Source organism: Mercenaria mercenaria, chromosome 19 (assembly GCF_021730395.1).
Source record: "Mercenaria mercenaria strain notata chromosome 19, MADL_Memer_1, whole genome shotgun sequence".
Taxonomy (NCBI): Eukaryota; Metazoa; Mollusca; class Bivalvia; order Venerida; family Veneridae; genus Mercenaria; species Mercenaria mercenaria.
Genome location: NC_069379.1, coordinates 12657027 through 12675784, shown reverse-complemented (window position 1 = coordinate 12675784; position 18758 = coordinate 12657027). Strand labels below are relative to the sequence as shown.

The 18758-nt window shown below is 33.9% G+C and overlaps 2 protein-coding genes across 13 annotated transcripts in view; one reads left to right on the top strand and one right to left on the bottom strand.

The window, feature by feature from the left end:
* Window positions 1-18758, bottom strand: part of LOC128551094 (interferon-induced protein 44-like) — a 44329-nt gene that overhangs the window by 25307 nt on the left and 264 nt on the right. The window contains exons 1-3 of one of the 4 annotated variants that reach the window (XM_053531475.1): window positions 10345-10461; window positions 5702-5754; window positions 1619-1689 (exon numbers count right to left, since the gene is read on the bottom strand). In XM_053531475.1, coding sequence (XP_053387450.1) covers window positions 1619-1689; window positions 5702-5754; window positions 10345-10418 — 198 coding nt within the window. In that variant the 5' untranslated portion in view covers window positions 10419-10461. Of the gene's footprint in view, window positions 1-1618; window positions 1690-5701; window positions 5755-10344; window positions 10462-18758 lie in introns of those variants that run through there. The other 3 variants (XM_053531473.1, XM_053531472.1, XM_053531474.1) reach the window with 3 other exon arrangements.
* LOC128551092 (uncharacterized) overlaps window positions 12227-18758 on the top strand; it is a 28025-nt gene continuing 21493 nt past the window's right edge. For 2 of the 9 annotated variants that reach the window (XM_053531469.1, XM_053531458.1), the window contains exon 1: window positions 12227-12362. In XM_053531469.1, the coding sequence (XP_053387444.1) occupies window positions 12298-12362 (65 nt within the window). In that variant the 5' untranslated portion in view covers window positions 12227-12297. Of the gene's footprint in view, window positions 12363-17613; window positions 17810-18758 lie in introns of those variants that run through there. The other 7 variants (XM_053531459.1, XM_053531461.1, XM_053531462.1 and 4 more) reach the window with 6 other exon arrangements.

Genomic DNA, 18758 nt, shown 5'->3' with positions numbered 1-18758 from the left:
AAAGACGAAAATGTTGCAGGCTCGGTTTGATTGAGCCTGTTCAAGGACGGTAGTGGAAATGCATGCTACCGTCCACGCCCTTTAGCCCCGGGTTGAGCAGAACTCAACATTTACACATGCTAATAGCACAAAAAGCAATTTTAGAGACATCCGCAGATGTATTCAAACGGCGGTGAACATGGAACCTTCAATGATACACGTGTTGAGGCGTGTAATTCCATGAAGAGCGGCGTTTGGTCTCCAAATAAAATAATGAGTTTGCCCCAAACGAGAAAACAATGGGCAGAACTAAACAAACTGGATTTTAGGAAGGAGATCTAAGGTTATGGAGCCTGCGTATCACGGGAACTGACGAAAGACAACATTAAAAAGCAGGCAACATATCCAAGGGGTGATTAAACAATACCCAACGCTATGAAGCGGGAGTATTGGAACAACCCTGGCCGAAATGGTCATGTTGAGAAACTAAACAGTACCAATAACACGACATAAAAGTCGTGCTGAACGATCTGAGAAGATCAAAATATAACAGCCCTGACTGAATGTACGGGGAGACTTTTTACGGCCGCCACACGGCACAAACAACGCTGCTGTGATAATAAAATAGAGAAAAGTCACAGGTCGCTCAACACGACAAAAACAAAAATGTTGCAGGCTCGGTTTGATTGAAAAAAAAAAAACCTAATAGCTTCAGATAAAGGTAATATCAAACACCGTCACCTCTGTTTCACAAAACGTTAACGTTTTGTCACATTATCCCTGAATACAAAATTGTCTTTAATATAAGCATACATAAATCAATCAAGAGTAATCTAATACTGCAAATGCTTTTATTATTTTAAAGTTGCATTAGTTGCCAAAATAGAACAGTTATAGTTTTTACAACTGATATGGGCATACATTTCATGTAGATCATATTTCGTAAGATTAGGTGATCCGTCAAAATATAACACACGCATCTATATATAATAATTACACACGACGAAACCGTTTCATACCGCCTTTTAAACTCGTGTTTCAGTCTGACTTTTGAAGGGTTAGAAACGTACGTGTAATTGAAGACCTGATGATTTTTTTTTTTTTTTTTTTTTTTTTGTCATCGCATAAGCAATAGGAAAACAAACGCAGTTACCAGCTGTTAAAAGGCATAACACTTATTAACTTTCATAATGTCCCTGAACATTACTGTCAAAACTTCTTCCAGCACAACACTTGATAGTTATACAAAATACCGACTGGAATGTTAGAGAAACTTGTCTAAATTATAAATTACATATAGGTAAAATGAATAGTGATATACCATGAAATATCTTACACTTTAAAATTTGAAACCTTATTCAGAATCAAGCAGAATAAAATAAAGTAACATTTTGAATAAAAGAACTGCGAAGTTATTGAGATCTGCAAAGATTAAAATGCAATATATAAAGCCGCGTTTATGGAGCGCAAACACCCATGCATCATTGTTATAGGCTCTAATATATATATATATTTAACAGGAAAATACGTTGTCAAACCCTATCAAGTTGACGGAAATCAACAGTATAAAAATATAATATTATCTCTCCTATCATTTGATTTGTTTGCGTAGTATCACTGTTAGAGAACATTGACTTACATCGTTTGTCCAGCTACCATTCTCTTCAAATTCTCTCCATGGATCAGGTTTACAGACCGGTGCTCCCTGAACTACAAAATTGTTAAGAAATTTACAAAACATAGGAAATTAACAGAGTAATAGCTATACATTTATAACTAGATACGTCCTTTTTCATAGGTTATCTTTTAATATCAAAGCATCCTTCCCGTGAGAATCACTGTCATGGATAATTTTGGTCCAGGGCAAAGTTCTGACTTTTGAATGAATACTATTAAAAATAAATGCTTCATTGTAGTGATAAAACACTTCTCGTGAAATAACGTCTGCAAAAGCCCGCGGGATTATTTATGACCGAAATAGAAGGTCGAGATCACGAACATATCTCAAGGGTTTCTGCAGACGTTAATACACAAGAAAACATGTATTGTGACAGTCGCTTTTCATGCATAAAAACATGACACGACGAGTAAATGTTTTTTGCATATGTGGTGATTTTACCTTCCAGTACAGTCTTAAATTACCATTATGTCGTTTTTGGAAACGGTAAACATGCTTTAATTATCATAACCAGGGCCCAGAAATCAACAACACTACCAAAAGCATATACTGAAGATGTTTAAACGATATTTTATCTATCGTTATTACAAACATGAAATTACTAATAATTGTTCAATATAACTTTAAAATTTGTTTAGCAGGGGCACAATTTAAAGAATAAAAGCTTTACATTCAAGTTATTTTAAGTACAATCACATTTGGAGTACGGCTGAATACGAACGTAGTGTCAAGCTTTAAAGCTGTTTATATAAATTCTCAAAGAAATTAGATGAAAACATATCGACTAATGCTTACCAAAATCATAAATATGATTCCTAAAAGCAATCAATCGCAGAAGTTACCCGCGATTCTTAAACATCCACGGTTATCTACAAATACTGAAACGACGATGAGTTCTAAAAGGGGATAAGCAAAAGAAGAAGTGAGTACGAACATTGTGGGAGGCAGTACATTGTATGGTTTAAATTGCATTTTTACGCTATAAAAAGACGTTAGTATGGAGGTAACAAGACGCAGACACCAGATATCAATACGCTGTGAAATACATTTACGTCCTTTGACAAGCATTTTAAAAAATATACGCCATGTATTAACAGCACGTGAATTGCCTTGTTTCTCGTTAAACCATGGGAGGATACAGTGAAAAGTAGTTGTATGCAAGTATTCTTTTGAACATCAAAATTTAACAGAGCATATTCACATCTCTACATAAATCTAATAAAGATGCGCTATATATAGAAAATTGGCGACCTATCAGCCTACTGAATATAGATTATAAAATAATAGCTAAAGTCATAGCCAACAGAATAAAAAAGGACTACCATTAATAATAGATAAAGGTGAGGCGGATTTTATGAAAGGAAAACTATATTGGAGAAAACACTTCTTATCTTTGAAGTCTTAGAACAAATGGAAAATACAGATCAACATGCAATTTTGTTTTTCTCCGATTTTGAAAAAGCCGTCGACAGTCATAATCATAACTTTTTGTTTCAAACATTATTTTTTTTTTAACTTTGGAAGCCCTATATTACAATGGATAAAAAAACTCCTTTAGGAAGACCCTGAGAGTTGTATAATCAACGGACATATTTCGTATTTTTTTAGAATTAAAAGAGGCGTTTGCCAAGGGTGCCCGCTCCCTCCCTACCTATATATTGTCTGTATTGAATTGCTATCTAACTGTAATTGGAAAAAAAAACAGAAATATAAAAGGCATTCCAGTTAACACAACTGAAATCAAGAAGGTTTTATTTGCAGACGACGCCATTTTTTTCAAAGACGGGTCAAAAAGGTCCATTGAAATCCTAATAGCAGTATTTGATAATTTTGCAAAATTTCAGGACTAAACTAAACGAAAGCAAATGTCATGTGCTAAAAGCAGTCTCTTTATGCAACTCTGATGTTAAATACTGTCAAAATCGAAATTCGCACTGGATATCGGATAGCAAAAAATCATTAGGAATAACATTCTACACAAACACTAACCTATCATATCAAAAAAAAATCTTGAACCACAAACTGAATCATCTAAAATTTTCTTAAGCAAACAGAAAATTTACACTGCTTAGTAAAGTTACAGTTATTAAATCTTTTGCTCTCTCAAAATTAAATTGATATACTATATTTCTGTTTTACCATCCCCAAAATATGATGAAAATAACTTCTTTAGAAAAATGTATGTTTGACTTCATAAAAAAAGATAAAAAGAGATACATTGAAAAAAGGCTACTTTAATGGTGGCATAAAAATGATTGACCTTAATAAATTTATATACCCTACAAAAGCTACTTTGGTAAAAAAAATTACAAATAATGAACATGACCATTTTATGAAATCTATATATCAATCTAAGTTGGAAAAACTCGGTGGAAACTTAATATTTGAGTGTCAAATAAATGGAAAGGATATACAATAAAACTTTAAACACTGTCCGTTTCTAAGAGATATCATTTTATCATGGAATAAAGTCAAGCTAATTCCCGAATGCATAAAACCAAATAAGGAAATAATAAGTAATAACTTCAAAAGAAAATCGAAAAACAAAACCTTTTTTTATAAATCTTGGTTTGAAAGTGGAATTCGTTACCTAGAACATTTATATGATTTTAGAATTAATCAGATGTATTCATTTGACAATATCAAAGAGTTATATAGTATTCCATTCATTAGAAATGATACACCAAGCAAAGACATTTTGAAAAAAAAATGAATGCAGAGAAAACAAATAAATCCTTGAATGAACATCAAATGAAAAATGATATAACATCAGAAAATAAATGGAAAAACATCATACGAAATGCAGATTTAAAATGGAAAGTAATATATGAAAATATACTAACATCAAGTATAGATAGTAAATATAGAAATTTTCAATTTAAACGTCTGCACAGCATAATCGCGACAAATAAAAGTATGCTAAAACAAAAAGGTCGTATCGAATATACACAGTGTATGTGACTTCAGTTCAATGAATGTTGAATCTATCGAACACTTATTTTGTGAATGTTCATGTGCACATATACTCTGGATGGAGCTTAAAAGTTACTTTCATGCTCTACTTTTTCTGTCTTAATCACAGAAAAAGACAAATGTACACCAAGATTCAACTTCCTTCTAAAATATCTTTGGAGTATACTTGAAATCGAAAGCTGTATAGCATAGCAGCACGACAAAATAGAAAAAAAAAAACGTTATCAGAAATGGAAAGAAATCCCATCCTACATGTATGTGGTCAATTTCAATGAAATATAAAAAACAACAACAAAACTTCAAGAGTTGCGGTAGATGTATCTTCCCTTTTTCTTTATAATTCTTTTTTTATTATATCTGCTGATAATATATGCATATGCTTATTTTTATGAGAACAGTCTTGTGTGAGTGTGTACGTGTGGGCATATGCATATATGTATGGGTGTAGGTATACAAGTGTGTGTGGGGTGTGTGTGTTGTGGGGGGTGGGGTGGAAAATGAAAATATTTCTTTGTGAACATAGTTATAATATGAACATAGAGAAATAAAAATATAAAATAAAAAATATGCAAAAATACATGATAAATGAAATAGTTTCCCTATTTTAATCTCAGCATGTTTTTTTCTCTCTAATTTTATTTTATAAGGTGTCATGTTATGAGAAATAATTTTACACGATTTAGGGTCATAAAACTGTGTAACACGTAACACGAATGAAGAGATTACTACTTGAAGCAACCGCTACATATCAAGAAAACAATATGTACAGGATTATAATATCTTTTATCATTAATAATACATGCTGTCATAAGAATATTAGAAGTGTTGTGCTGGTCTACGCCCTTTACGGAACGATAACCAGTACCCGGAACAAGGCCACAGTGATTTCCCTTGAAACAGAATTATTTGACTCTGGTCCTTATTAACATCATGTAAAGACTGATTCTACCATACTAACTCGTAAACGTTTTTGGCTTAATTGAACATTTCTTCAATGGCTACATTATGTCTTTTCCTATCGTAAAATGGTATGTTGTACATGTAAAATCAAATTTTTCAGATTAATTTTACCTTTTTTCGCTGCCGTACTGGGGATTTTCTTTTCCTTTCCAAACAATGGCATTCTAAAACGAAGAAAAAATAGTAAAAGATGTTAGATTTTTGAATACGTTAAGAATGGAATGATAAGCAGACACAATCGCATAACTTGGTACTCTACGCAGTCATCTTTATGTGATAGCACAAAGCAGGTGACATTTGTAACGTGTTAGCTATAGTTTAAATGAAGGGTACTAACGAAACAACAACAAGCAGCTCTTAGAAATAGACCAAATCTGGAGCTTGACTGTATTTACTGTACTTACTTTGCGTTTAAAGGGGAGAGAGAATACTGTGCTCCATAAATTAGAACGAAAAACGTCAGGGGTTTGACTTACTTTTACTTACTTTGCTTTGTAATGTATGTGGGGGCGGTGGGTTGGTTGGGAGAGGGGGGAGGGGAGAGTAATGTTCTCCATGAGAAAGAAACGCAAGTCTGAATTTACTTTTCTTACTTTGCTTTTTAATTTTGGGGAGTAATGTGCTCCATAAGATAGAACGCAGGTAAAAGAGATTTTCTACTAGTAACTAGCCTTTCATATACATTGTAACTTCCAAAAACCGAACGACATCCGGACCAACCTGAAAGTTCAGTATTTTGAAGTTTCCGGAATTCGGAAGTTTGAACGTTTGCAGTCAAAGTAGACGTGGTGCATTAGAGTTATATTTTCTTACACGTAGGATGAAGGGGATTATTACCCTTTATAATTGTACAAGTTATAAAGTAAATAATTAGTTTATTATTAATAATTAAATAATTTATGAATTGATCAATTTATACAAACATTAAGGATAATCAAGGAAGTATGATACTTTTTCATTTTTGTATACAAAATATTATTAATAATAATATTTTACCATCTTCTAAGTTCCGAGTTTGCCAATATTTAATTGTTGTTGATAATGCATAGTTTAATCGATTTTAGTAAATCACTTAAAACATCAAACTTTCTTTCATCCAAACAATAAGATTTTTTTTCAATGACGTAAGATATTTAATTCATCACGTTTTCATAAACTGAAAACAAGTTAATGTAATTGTCGATTATCATTTCACTTTCCATCAAATGATTATGACACGGGTTAAGGCATTTCTGCACGTTTGGATCGATTTTTTTTTCTACAATGTAGAACTTGATTAAACTCTGATTTTTCAAAACTTCAGAATATACCTACAAAATTCAGCAAATAAAAAGAATATGGTCGTCTATGGGAGTCTATGGGAAAAAAGCAACGTTCAGAACATTTTCGCGAATAGAAAAATTTCCACACTGTAGATTTTAATGAAACTTCTCACAGTCGTAAATAAAAAATATGGTCTATAATACAGTGAAATAAAATGTGTAGGTCCGTGTGCTTATTTCTGAGATATTTGGCCATGATTAAAGTGAACTGCCTATTTGAAGCAAATATTTAGACATTATTTTGAATTATTTAACACGTCAGATGTTTTAACATCATATTTTAACTTTAAAAAGATAGAGACTGTTACAATTTAATAAATTTATTCACAGGTTGCCTTTAATTCATAAACTAATTTTCATTTCCGTACGCCAAATCCATGCTTTATTCTACGTTTTCCGGATAAATGACGTTACGCCATCACTTCCGGTTTATCAAACGTGCAGAACACTACCTTAATATAAACGCGCGCAGCTAATAGATTAACAAAAGATTATGTTGACAACTTAGCACTGGCGTTTTTGGATTAACAACATGTTAAAGACAGGTGACACATTTAATCCAGCAAATATTTTGCTGTTCGGTTTTCGGAAGTCAACTTTACAGTTAAATTTTAAACAGTCCTTCAAAAATCGTCCGGTTTTCAGAATTTAGAAGTTCTGGTTTTCAGAAGATAAAATTATATTGAATTAAGAATAGAAAAAAACGGGACTTTATGTTTCGTGCGGTTTTCAAAGGTTTCCGGTTTTTAGAAGGTCCGGTTTTCGGAAGTTATACAACAACATCTGAATTTTTCAAACCTGATTTATTATAACTATTTCTTGGTATATATCATTCATTTGTATTGAGGATAGAAGAACTGCCTTTGTTCAGTTCTCTAAGGTCTAAAAAAAGTTGTTTGTTTCCGTTCTTTTTTCTAAAAAGATAGGGTATGTGACTAAAGACGGTAATTTTTTCATGGATCTTTTTATTAAGCGGGACTTTTTGGAAATTATTTTTTTGGTGTCCATAACAAAATAGATACAAATATTGGGTTATGTTTTTAGGGCATCAGATTCTTAACACCACTGACCACAATCTAAGCACAAATGTGCAATTTAACATATTTTTGTTTAAAAATTTATAAACAATTCTTTAAAACCATAAAAACATTTAGGGTCGGGCCAAAAATTTAGTGTATATCGGGATACTGGAAACAAACAGGTAATCATTTTGGTTATATTTAGCCTAGACACAATACATCTAATGACTTGTTACTATGGTTACAGATTGATTTTAATGCATTTTTAATAAAAGCATCCATTATTTCTCCTCAACTACTTATGTTTGGTTTGAAATATTAAAATTTTATAAATTAAAAATATGAACGGATGGAAATCAGATCATACAGATTCAAACTGCCAAATACATTTGCTTTTAGGACACGGTAAGTATTAGTTAGACCCTTGTCTTGCAGATGTGTTTTACAAAATTTTAAAATCATTTTCATGTAATAATATTTTGTTCCTCTCAGACTGCGAATTACCATAAAAAATCTAACGTGAACAAACTTTAAAGTCAATACCAAACATTTGAACATTTAACAATTACATATTAATATAACTCTTAGTTAATTTACTGCACACTTGATCCTTTTTATTGGACCTATTCTGTCCGGACCTGCCCAATGTATGTTACTTTTCATAATGAACCACTACTGTCACTGCTTTCTACACGGTATTACTTGATGTTATCACTAAAACATATCCAAGTGACCTAGTAACGTTGTCAGCATCTTACGTTCTATCCAAGTGACCTAGTAACGTTATCAGCCTCTTACGTTCTATCCAAGTGACATAGTAACGTTGTCAGCTTCTTACTTTCTGTTTTGGGTTTAACGCCGTTTTTCAACAGTATTTCAGTCATGTAGCGGCGGGCAGTTAACCTAACCAGTGTTCCTGGATTCTGTACCAGTACAAACCTGTAATCCGCAAGTAACTGCCAACTTCTCTACATGAATCAGCGGTGGAGGACTAATGATTTCAGACACAATCTCGTTTATCAAATAGTCACGGAGAACATGCGCCCCGCCCGAGGATCAAACTTGCGACCCCGCGATCCGTAGACCAACGCTCTTACCTACTGAGCTAAGCGGGCGGGTCCAGCTTCTTACGTTCTATCCAAGTGACCTAGTACCGTTGTCAGCTTCTTACGTTCCAAATTTATATCTAAACATAAATACAAATGGAGACAACATACTTGAGACACAAACCACGTTTTTATATATCAGCAAAGTGAAAAAAATACTACAATGTATGTACACGTCATGTGTATCTCTTCACGCAGAATAGCGACTTCGTTATCAAACTATACATACAAAGGCGGACAGTCTCTTTTAGATATCATTTTCCAGTAGTATCAAAGGAACATTTTATGAAGAATATTTTGAATGTATCATTGAAGTGTAAATTTAAGATATGTATCGGAGGACCGTCCGTTTTAAAAACCTCAACACAGTTTAAACTATGACCCGAGTTTTCATTTACTCCAACATAAAACTGAATTATATTTGAAAACATAATAAATAACTTCATAGTATCTTGTAAGCATAACATTGGCATGTTGTCTGTATAACAGTTGTGTGTTAAGCTTAAAAAGCGCATACCTTTAATGTAATTGCATAACAAAGCACAGTACAAATGTTTACAACTAAGAAATATTGGAAAGATTTTTTTCAATAAATGACTGTAATACTTGACGTTTCATTATGAAAGCAGCTTTACAAACAGAATAATATTACAATGTTGCTCATTGTAGACCTAGGGCGCTCTTCTGCTCATGTCCGGAAGTGATTATTTTTGGAGCGCACGGCAAAAAAACCGCAAATTATTGCAATTGCGCACGCATTTATTGTATACTTTGTATGATATACTGACTAAAGATCAGGGTTAGTATTACCATGGCTACAAAATATATACATTAAAGGCACTTTTTATTCAAACCGGAGCTTGTAACTTCACAGGAGTGAGTGAGTCACATTTATAAGTTTATATAGGCAAGTTCAACCAATTGATGGGGAATACCTACATAAATGCACATTTGTATATGCTCAGTATTTGTTTTTTTTTTCTTAGATACAAACAAATCGAGAGTTATTTGCTTTAAAATGTATAAATACTAAGGTTAATGTCTACCTGCACAGTATAATCAAATATTCCTACACAAAGCGGAACAATATACGCCCACATTTATATACAAGAAGTAGAGGAAGTACATTGTAGAGAGAAGGTGAGTGTCGGAAGAGAATGAAATATAGCTGTTGTTAGGGATTGGGTGTTTCGTGCGGCGGCTGTAATGGAACACTTAGGCACAAGAAACTAAAAATGATTTTTTGTTCGGAGCCGGGTCAGTAATGTAGACTGTTGCACTCCTCAAATAATCGTATCCCCACTCACCTATATTCCGACATCTTTAATATTTCTGAGGTTCTGCTCAGGAAACAAAATACAAAGAACAGATTTAAACTCATTTTGTGACCTTGACCTATGATCTACCAGCCAAGTTCATGCCTTCTGCACATAATCCCATCGCCACATACCTATAAATGTAGGTTAAGTTTAAATGCAATGCATTGAATTGTAGTTAGCGGAAAATATGACAGATTTTTCTTTGCTGTGACCTTGACCTTGGACCTGCGACCTAGTTTATGCGCTCAACACATTGTCTCTTATGGGTCCAGTTTAAAATCAAAATCTTGAATTTTAATTGAGTTATGCTCACACGGACAGACTAGTAGACGCTCGCACTATCACATAATACGTCAAGGTCACAATTGTTTTTAGATCACGGCATCTTTTTTAATATATATTAAGGATTCGTATATCATGTATTAAAATCCAAGATACAAAAGTACTTTATAAATCGGGAAAGGCGCATATTGTGCTCAGACTGCGGACTACATCGAGTATTCTGGTGTCGATGTGAGAATGCAAACTCAAATCGGGAAACAGATTGGAAACGTAATGCATTCAATCTTGTTCTAGAGTCCTCGTCTGTTTAGACACCACTTTAAGCCATCAGTAAGGGTTTTTTGTATGTACTGTATGTTTTAGACTTGAGGTGCTAATGGATTTCAACCAGACTTTTATAAAAATATTATTGCAAACTACATATGATTCTTGATCATTGAAACAATACTTATCATATCCAGTAGTAAACGCCTTTTATAAAAGTGTTTATTACTAAACATCTTTAAGACAAAGTTCAAGTTGTTTAATTTCCAAAGGGACGCCAGATAAAAATGCCTTTTGAAAGAACCATGGAGATGTTTAGATCGAAAAGACATCTGGACGGAAAAGGTAACTTGTAGTGTATTGCTTGTGTACAAACTTCAATTGCAGGTCCTCTTCGATCATTCGTGCTTACCACTTCATTAATGCTATGCACATTGGGACTATTTCTGTGAAATATTAAACATAAGCCTCACAAGGGCATTATTTTGCGATAAATATCATGCTTGATAAGAAGTTTTCTTTTTCAATATTGTTTAAGTGTTCATCATAACGATCTGCCTCTACTGTAAGGAAGGTTATGACAAAAACATATAAAATAAATACCTTATCAACTTTTTTGCAATACTATTAGATGTTTGACAAGCATCTTTATGTGTCCTAACAGTCATATATAATAACTGCTTTCCGGTAATTTAAAAGAACTTTTTTAGCGAAATACAAAAACATGAAGTTAAGAAAACGGATATCCCAAATATTCGTATTTTGCTACTGGGACCAGTCAGGGCTAGAAAATCTTCCTTTCTGAAAACAGTAGCTTCAATCGATATAGGAAGAATGTCACAGATAACTGTTGCAGCAGGTTCGAGTAGCAGTACGACTTCTGTGGTATGGGCAAGTTTTCACACAATATATCATTAAACACTTATTCTAGTCAGTCTTACATATATACAGTATATACCTTTTGCCTCTGTGTTGAAAGCAATACGCACACTAAGTTTTAGCTATTACATTAGTAATGCATTAACAATATTGCAGACATTGCAGAGACTCAAAATCGTAGAAATGGTTTTAATAGCTAAACATTTATATACAGTGAAGATAAAACATTTATATACAGTGAAATAAAACGTAAAGCACGATTACTATTTTCATTAATTACATGGTCACACATAAAGTTATTACCTCTTGTATTGTCTGCAACATATTTAAGTTTTATAATAGTTAACTTTCAAATTTGCAAACCGGTTACTAATTGTCGTAGCATATTACATATTAGCCTTCCATACCACCTTAAACGTGTCTTTGTTTATACGGAACAGCTGAAGGAATATAGACCACAAGAGAAATTAAAGAACGTCTGTATATAAGACACAATTGGAGTGGAGGATAGCGATCATGGAGGTCTCAATCTTAAGGATTTTGTATACGTTGTCAAAGGAAACATTCCACCTGATTACAAGGTAAGAACAATAATTAATGTTCTAAAAGAAGTAAACGATGTTTCTCTATTATGGCATTTAAACGTCCTCAGACGGACACACAATCGGTAAACTTTTTCAGCACTTTCAGAAAATAAACACACAAAAATACAATAGACAAAGTGGAAATTCCACAGGTCGCTTAACATGACAAAAATGAAAATGTTTCTAATCCTGGGTTAAGCAGGACCCAACATTTACATATGTTGCAAGCACTGAAACAGTTTAGACATCCGCAGATGTGTTCATACGGCGGTGCACATAGAACATTCAATCATACACTATTTTGTAATTCCATGAAAAACGGCGTATGGTGCCCAGTTAAAGTAATGGGCTTACATTAAAGGAACATAAACAATGGGCAGAACTAAACACATTGTAAGTTAGTAAGGGGATCTACGGATAACGGAGCCTGCACAGAAACTACCAAAAGGATCACATTTAACAAACAGAAACTTCACAGGTCGCTCAACACAACAAAAAAGAAAATGTGGCAAGCTCGGTTTGATTGAGCCTGTTCATGGACGGTAGTAACAATGCACGCTACCGTCCACGCCCACTAGCCCCAGGTTGAGCAGAACTGAACATTTACACATGCTAAAAGTACAAAAAAAGCAATTTAGAGACATCCATCCGTAGATGTATTCAAACGGCGGTGAACATGAACCTTCAATGATACACGGATTGTGGCGTGTAATTCCATGAAAAGCGGCGTTTGGTCACCAGGTAAAGTAATGGGTTTACCCCAAACGAAAAAACAATGGGCAGAACTAAACAAACTGGAATTTAGGAAGGGGGTCTGAAGTTCTGCAGTTTGCATATCGCAGAAACTGTCAAAAGACAAAATTAAAAGGCAGGCACCATATACAAGGGGTGATTATATAATACCCATGGCTATGAAAGCGGGAGTTTTGGAACCACCCAGGCCGATATGGTCATGCTGAGAAACTAAACAGTACCAATAACACGACATAAAAATCGTGCTGAACGATCTGAGAAGATCGAAATATAACAGCCCTGATTTAATGTACGGGGAGACTTTTTACAAGCGCCACACGACACAAACAACGCCGCTGTCAACAGTGATAAAAAATAGAAAAAATATGAACTTCACAGGCCGCTAAACATGACAAAAACGAAAATGTGGCAGGCTCGGTTTGATTGATCCTGTTGTGGAAATTCATTCCACTGTCTACGCCCTCTAGTCCCAGGTTGAGCAGAGCTCAACAATTACACATGCTAAAAGCACAAAAAGCAATTTAGAGACATCCACAGACGTATTCAAACGGCGGTGAACATGGAACCTTCAATGATACACGGGTTGTGGCGTGTAATTCCATGAAAAGCGTTTGTCCCCAGATAAAGTAATGGGTTTGCCCCAAACGAGAAAACAATGGGCACAACTAAACAAACTGGAATTTAGAAAGCGGATCTGAGGTTATGCAAATGAAATGCAAGCTTGATTATGCAATACCCAAAGCTATAAAAGTTGGAGTATTGGGACTACCCAAGAGGAAATGTTTAGGCTAAAAACTAAACATCATAGAAATCGTGCTGAACGGTCTGAAAAGATCGAAATATTACAGCTCTGATTTAATGTACGAATGTCGAAATGATCTGATACTGAGAGTTGTACGCAACTGGTACATCTACCCTTTAAGTTTTATAAGTTTCCACTTTTCTCTATCTATATTTTCGTTGATGCTGTAATGGTAATGTATCATTTTCATTTCAAAATCAACACTAATATCGCCTGCACGGAGATGTGTTATTGTTGCTGTCGTTGCTGACAATATCATCTAAATGTAAACAAAAGACGTTTTCAAGCATTTTTGTATAACGTTAACAGATAATTAAAGTTTTAGTCATGAATTTGCATCTTAAGGTATAAGAAATGTTTTATTTCCATAGCATGCCATGACTTTCAAAGTAAAAAGACATATGCATGAAAAAAGTTTAATATCTTGTATCTAGTGTACAACAAACACGATCTTAAACAAGTTGGTAGATTTTATGACTTGATGCTTATCTCACTTAATGACATTTTTCAGTAAATTGTAGTGCATTATCCCACTTTAAATTATCTATATCGAACGGCATTCAGTTATTTTATAAATCGTAAGCTGACCCTGTATGCAGAAAAGAGGACTATTTACCATCCATTTTTTTTAAAAAAGAGCTTCCTGTATAAAAATATATGTCTAGTTTATATTTCTTCCGGGTTATTCGATTACTTCTTTTGATAAACGAAAAATAAAAAAAATAAAACATAAAGAAATCCCCCATTATATATCTTACGGTTGTTTAGTTCGCCGTAGATATCATCTTGGACTTTCGATCGGCTGTTTAACTAGGTTTTTATTTAATTTCAAATGTTATTTACGCGTCTCATCTTACTCCTTGTCCTCATATCTTTGTTTATCTCCTTGTACTTACACTTTTAATCTGTTTAAATAGCGTATCCCGTGTGACTTTTAACACGAGTAAAACTCGTAAGTAACAAGAATGTAACATCTTTATTATATCGACGAAAACGAGGTATATGGAAATATATACGTGTTAGCTTAAGAGATTCTGCAGATACAAGGAATGCTGTCTTTCTGACAACTAAGCTTGACAGTGACCATGACATTTGACGTAAGAACCTCAAACAAATGAGGGGCGCATTCTGAAGGGTGATTGTGAGTTTAACCTTTGATGCAGATAAGAATTATTTTTTACTTTATTTTCAACCCAAGGACAATGGGTCTGTCATGTTTAATGATCTTTTGTCTAAGCATTCATAGGTAAGTGTGAACGAACATTGTTACCAATGGCATATATCGACACACAGTTGACCGGCCGATCAATACCATCACATTAAATGTCACTTCTGTTGCTGGCTTTCACGTCGAATCGACACAAATATAGGTCATATGGTGACTTGTCAGCTGTGATGGTGAAGGTATCCCCTCTTTGCATTATTTCATCAAAGGCGGGTACCTGGGTAGAATCTCCGACCTTCCTTAAGCCAGTTGGATGGCCTTTACCACTCGGCCGTGGAGGCCCCCTCACTTTTGTATTATAACAAATCAATCTTTATCAATTTGTAGACTTTATAGCATGATACTTATTTCATTATCTTTCATTATTCATAAGATAGATATTATGAAAAGACATCTTGTCCGTGGGCTCCTGTATGTAAAGAAGAGGGTTCTTAACTGTCACTCGAGAAGGAGAGGTCACCAGTCGATCTTCTGTTGAGTGAAACGAATAATGTCGGTTATACAAATGAAACTATACCTTTCTTCCGGGTGATTCAGTTACTACTTTTGACAAAAACGTAAATACTTCAAGGAAAATCCCATAACATACCTAATACCTAAATTACCGTTAAACAACCACAAAAACGTTAGCATTAAACCCAAATCAAAATTATATATTTTACTACGCATCGTAAATATGCACGTTTTTATTTTCCAATGTATCCATGACATAATTTTTACTTGAAGTTGATATGTATTGAACCCTCCCCCCCCCCCCCCCCCCCCCCCCCCCCCCCCCCCCATCCTGTAAAATCTTAATCATAGTAGGGGCGAGTTCGGTATTAAAATGTTGTTTTTGTGTTGTTGTTGTTGTTGTTTCTTTTTCTTTTTTTTTCATAGGAATATGCTTCTCTTGTGTGTTGTGTATACGAGCAGAGAAATAAGGGATATATAATTGTTACAGTTTCATTTAATTAACGACGATTCTTTGGCAGTATGACAAGCAATTCAAGTCATTAAAAACCAAAACAATTACAGACGGGGCACCGCCTTGGAACTGTCAGTAATAAAAACACGGCCGGGGAGTTTAAACCGGTTTATGATGCGCACCCAACCTCACTCTTACGCCACTATGTTCCAAAGTCATAGGACAATGTAAATAAAAATCAGAATTACGATTATAGTAAAATTAAGTAAAAGATATACGCACTTTATTGTAATATATTTATTACGTTAAATCCCTTCATTTGATTAGACAGGCAGTGCAGTATAAAAGAGTAATACAGAAAAGCAATCATTATTCATGTTATCAAGTCATTGTTTATCTTAATCTGAAAACCTACTTTTGCCATTCTTGATATAGTCCTTACTCAATCATAAAAAAGGATAAATCACATTTTCACATCACAACAAACAGTAAATTATATAAATGCTTTTTGTATATTAATTCTGCTGTCAGTTGTGCAAGACATTATGCATTGACATGGCTGCTAAGTGATTTTGTTAGATGTAGAGTCTTAGAAAGTTTCTTAAAGTGTTCGGTTAAACTAAAAGAGGTCTGGTATATGCAAATAATAATGTGTTTCAGGTTGTTGTCTTGTAATTTGTTTGAGCATGTTTTTAAAAAGATTTTCATATGGCTGGAATACGTTTGTTCTACAGTATCTTGCACCTCATTTGTTGTTGGATATTCTGTATATAGTCCTATATTTACTTGTATTTTACTTGGCTTCATCCAGCAGTTTCATTAATTTGTTTTTATTCTTCCCATAGTCTATATGTTTATCCCGTTTGCTTTACTTTTTGTGTAAATACTGTAAAAGCACATATTTTCGCTGGGTCAGATTTTCAAAAATTTGAAATTTTGCGTATGTTCGCGATGTTTAATATTCGAGAAACTGTAAAAGTGGTATCCTTCTTGAATTAAATCAGTAGTATATTTACGGTGAATATTTACCCGAGGATTAATTTTTGCGAGATGTAGGGCCTCAAGAATATAGCGAAAATTAAACCCTCGTGTAAATTGATGCTTTTACGTTATTCGTTATTTCATATGCAGTAAGGTTCTGTTTTACATATACAATAAAGGGTTGAATAAAATTCTATATAGTAGAATTACCTTAGAGCTAAAGCCATGTTATGTGATAAAATTAGGGCACATTTTTCTATCTTTAGGCGCGCATACAAGCAACTGGATTTAACTTTCTCCTTAAAAAATCCCAAAACCAACAAAACATATGAATATTTCAAATGTTATTAAGTTGGTTGCAGCAATCGGCTGATACACCTGATGGCACAGAAGGCGAATAATAGCGATACTATGACATTATATCACCTTCAATAAAGTAATCTTATCCACAATATGAATAAAGGTTGAAAAATATACAAATTACTAAAGTAACACGATCATTCTTCTGACGGATTATTTGTCTCTATATATCTCTTTCTATATTAATAAAAGGAGTGTTTACATTAATTTAACACGACTTCACGATAAAAGCATTTTTTTTTAAACATTTTCCTTCTCAAAGGTATTTTTAAAAGCTACAAAACACCGACTGAACTTTTAGAATCGGAGTCAAACGACTAGTAATGACTAATTAAATATTTGTATAAAATGGCAGACATTTTGTTTCCAAGGTAACATAATAGAAAATGGCGGATTTAATTATAGGTCACAACAAGGTAAATAGCTTTTCCTACATATTCTATATAAAACTGACCTTTTATAAAGAGCTACCAAACATAGCCAGACCCATTTCAGGGAACAAATCCTTATCTCATTTTAAAGAGTTATGATAAAACTGATATAAAATGAAGAGAAAAGTAGGGGTCATGTATTTTCTAAAAGAGATTTCTCTGGTCACATTTGTTTACTGTAAACTGACATCCATATCACACTGCTGTTACCTAGAAGTACTACTCATGCTAAAACTGAGCTTGACTTCACCAAATACAAACTGCTGTCCAATAGAAACTAGCTTCAGTTGTGACCTCTTTTTCCCATGCCAAGTGAAAAATTAGTGTTCAAATACATGGCAGCCTTTACGTGACTAGACCAGATGGCTCCCATGCTGGTTCCTTTAGTTTAGTTAGGCCATACATATTCTTAGGTATTTGCTTAGACTGCATTTTCTGAAAAATAATGTCTCTATTTTAAATTCATTATCTTTACATCTTCAACAAAAAGCCCTGTAAACATATTTAAAGGGTAATTAGGGGTGTGAAAAAGACGTCTTAAGGACTTAAATGACAGCCAAAATGATTACACACTCCACAGATATGATTAACTGAGAAAAAGACATCCAATTGGGATCCGGACATTTGCCTATCTTCCCAAGATTGCTCAAACGAGCATTTGCTTCAGCACAGGTGTTTTGTGTGGGGGTGGTTGTGGGTGCAAATGTTTAGCAGACCATAATTTCATTGGGTTGCAAATGTCCTAATGGGAAAATGCCATACACCCCATGCCACAACATGTTAACATCATTATCTCAATGAGGGAAAATAGATCCAGGACAGGTACAAGTGTTACCAAATTGTTACTCACTGTACTTTTTACATATCTGTAGTTCCTAGGAATAAATAGTATCGACCATTGGAATAGCACAAATGGAAAATCATGGAGATTTTA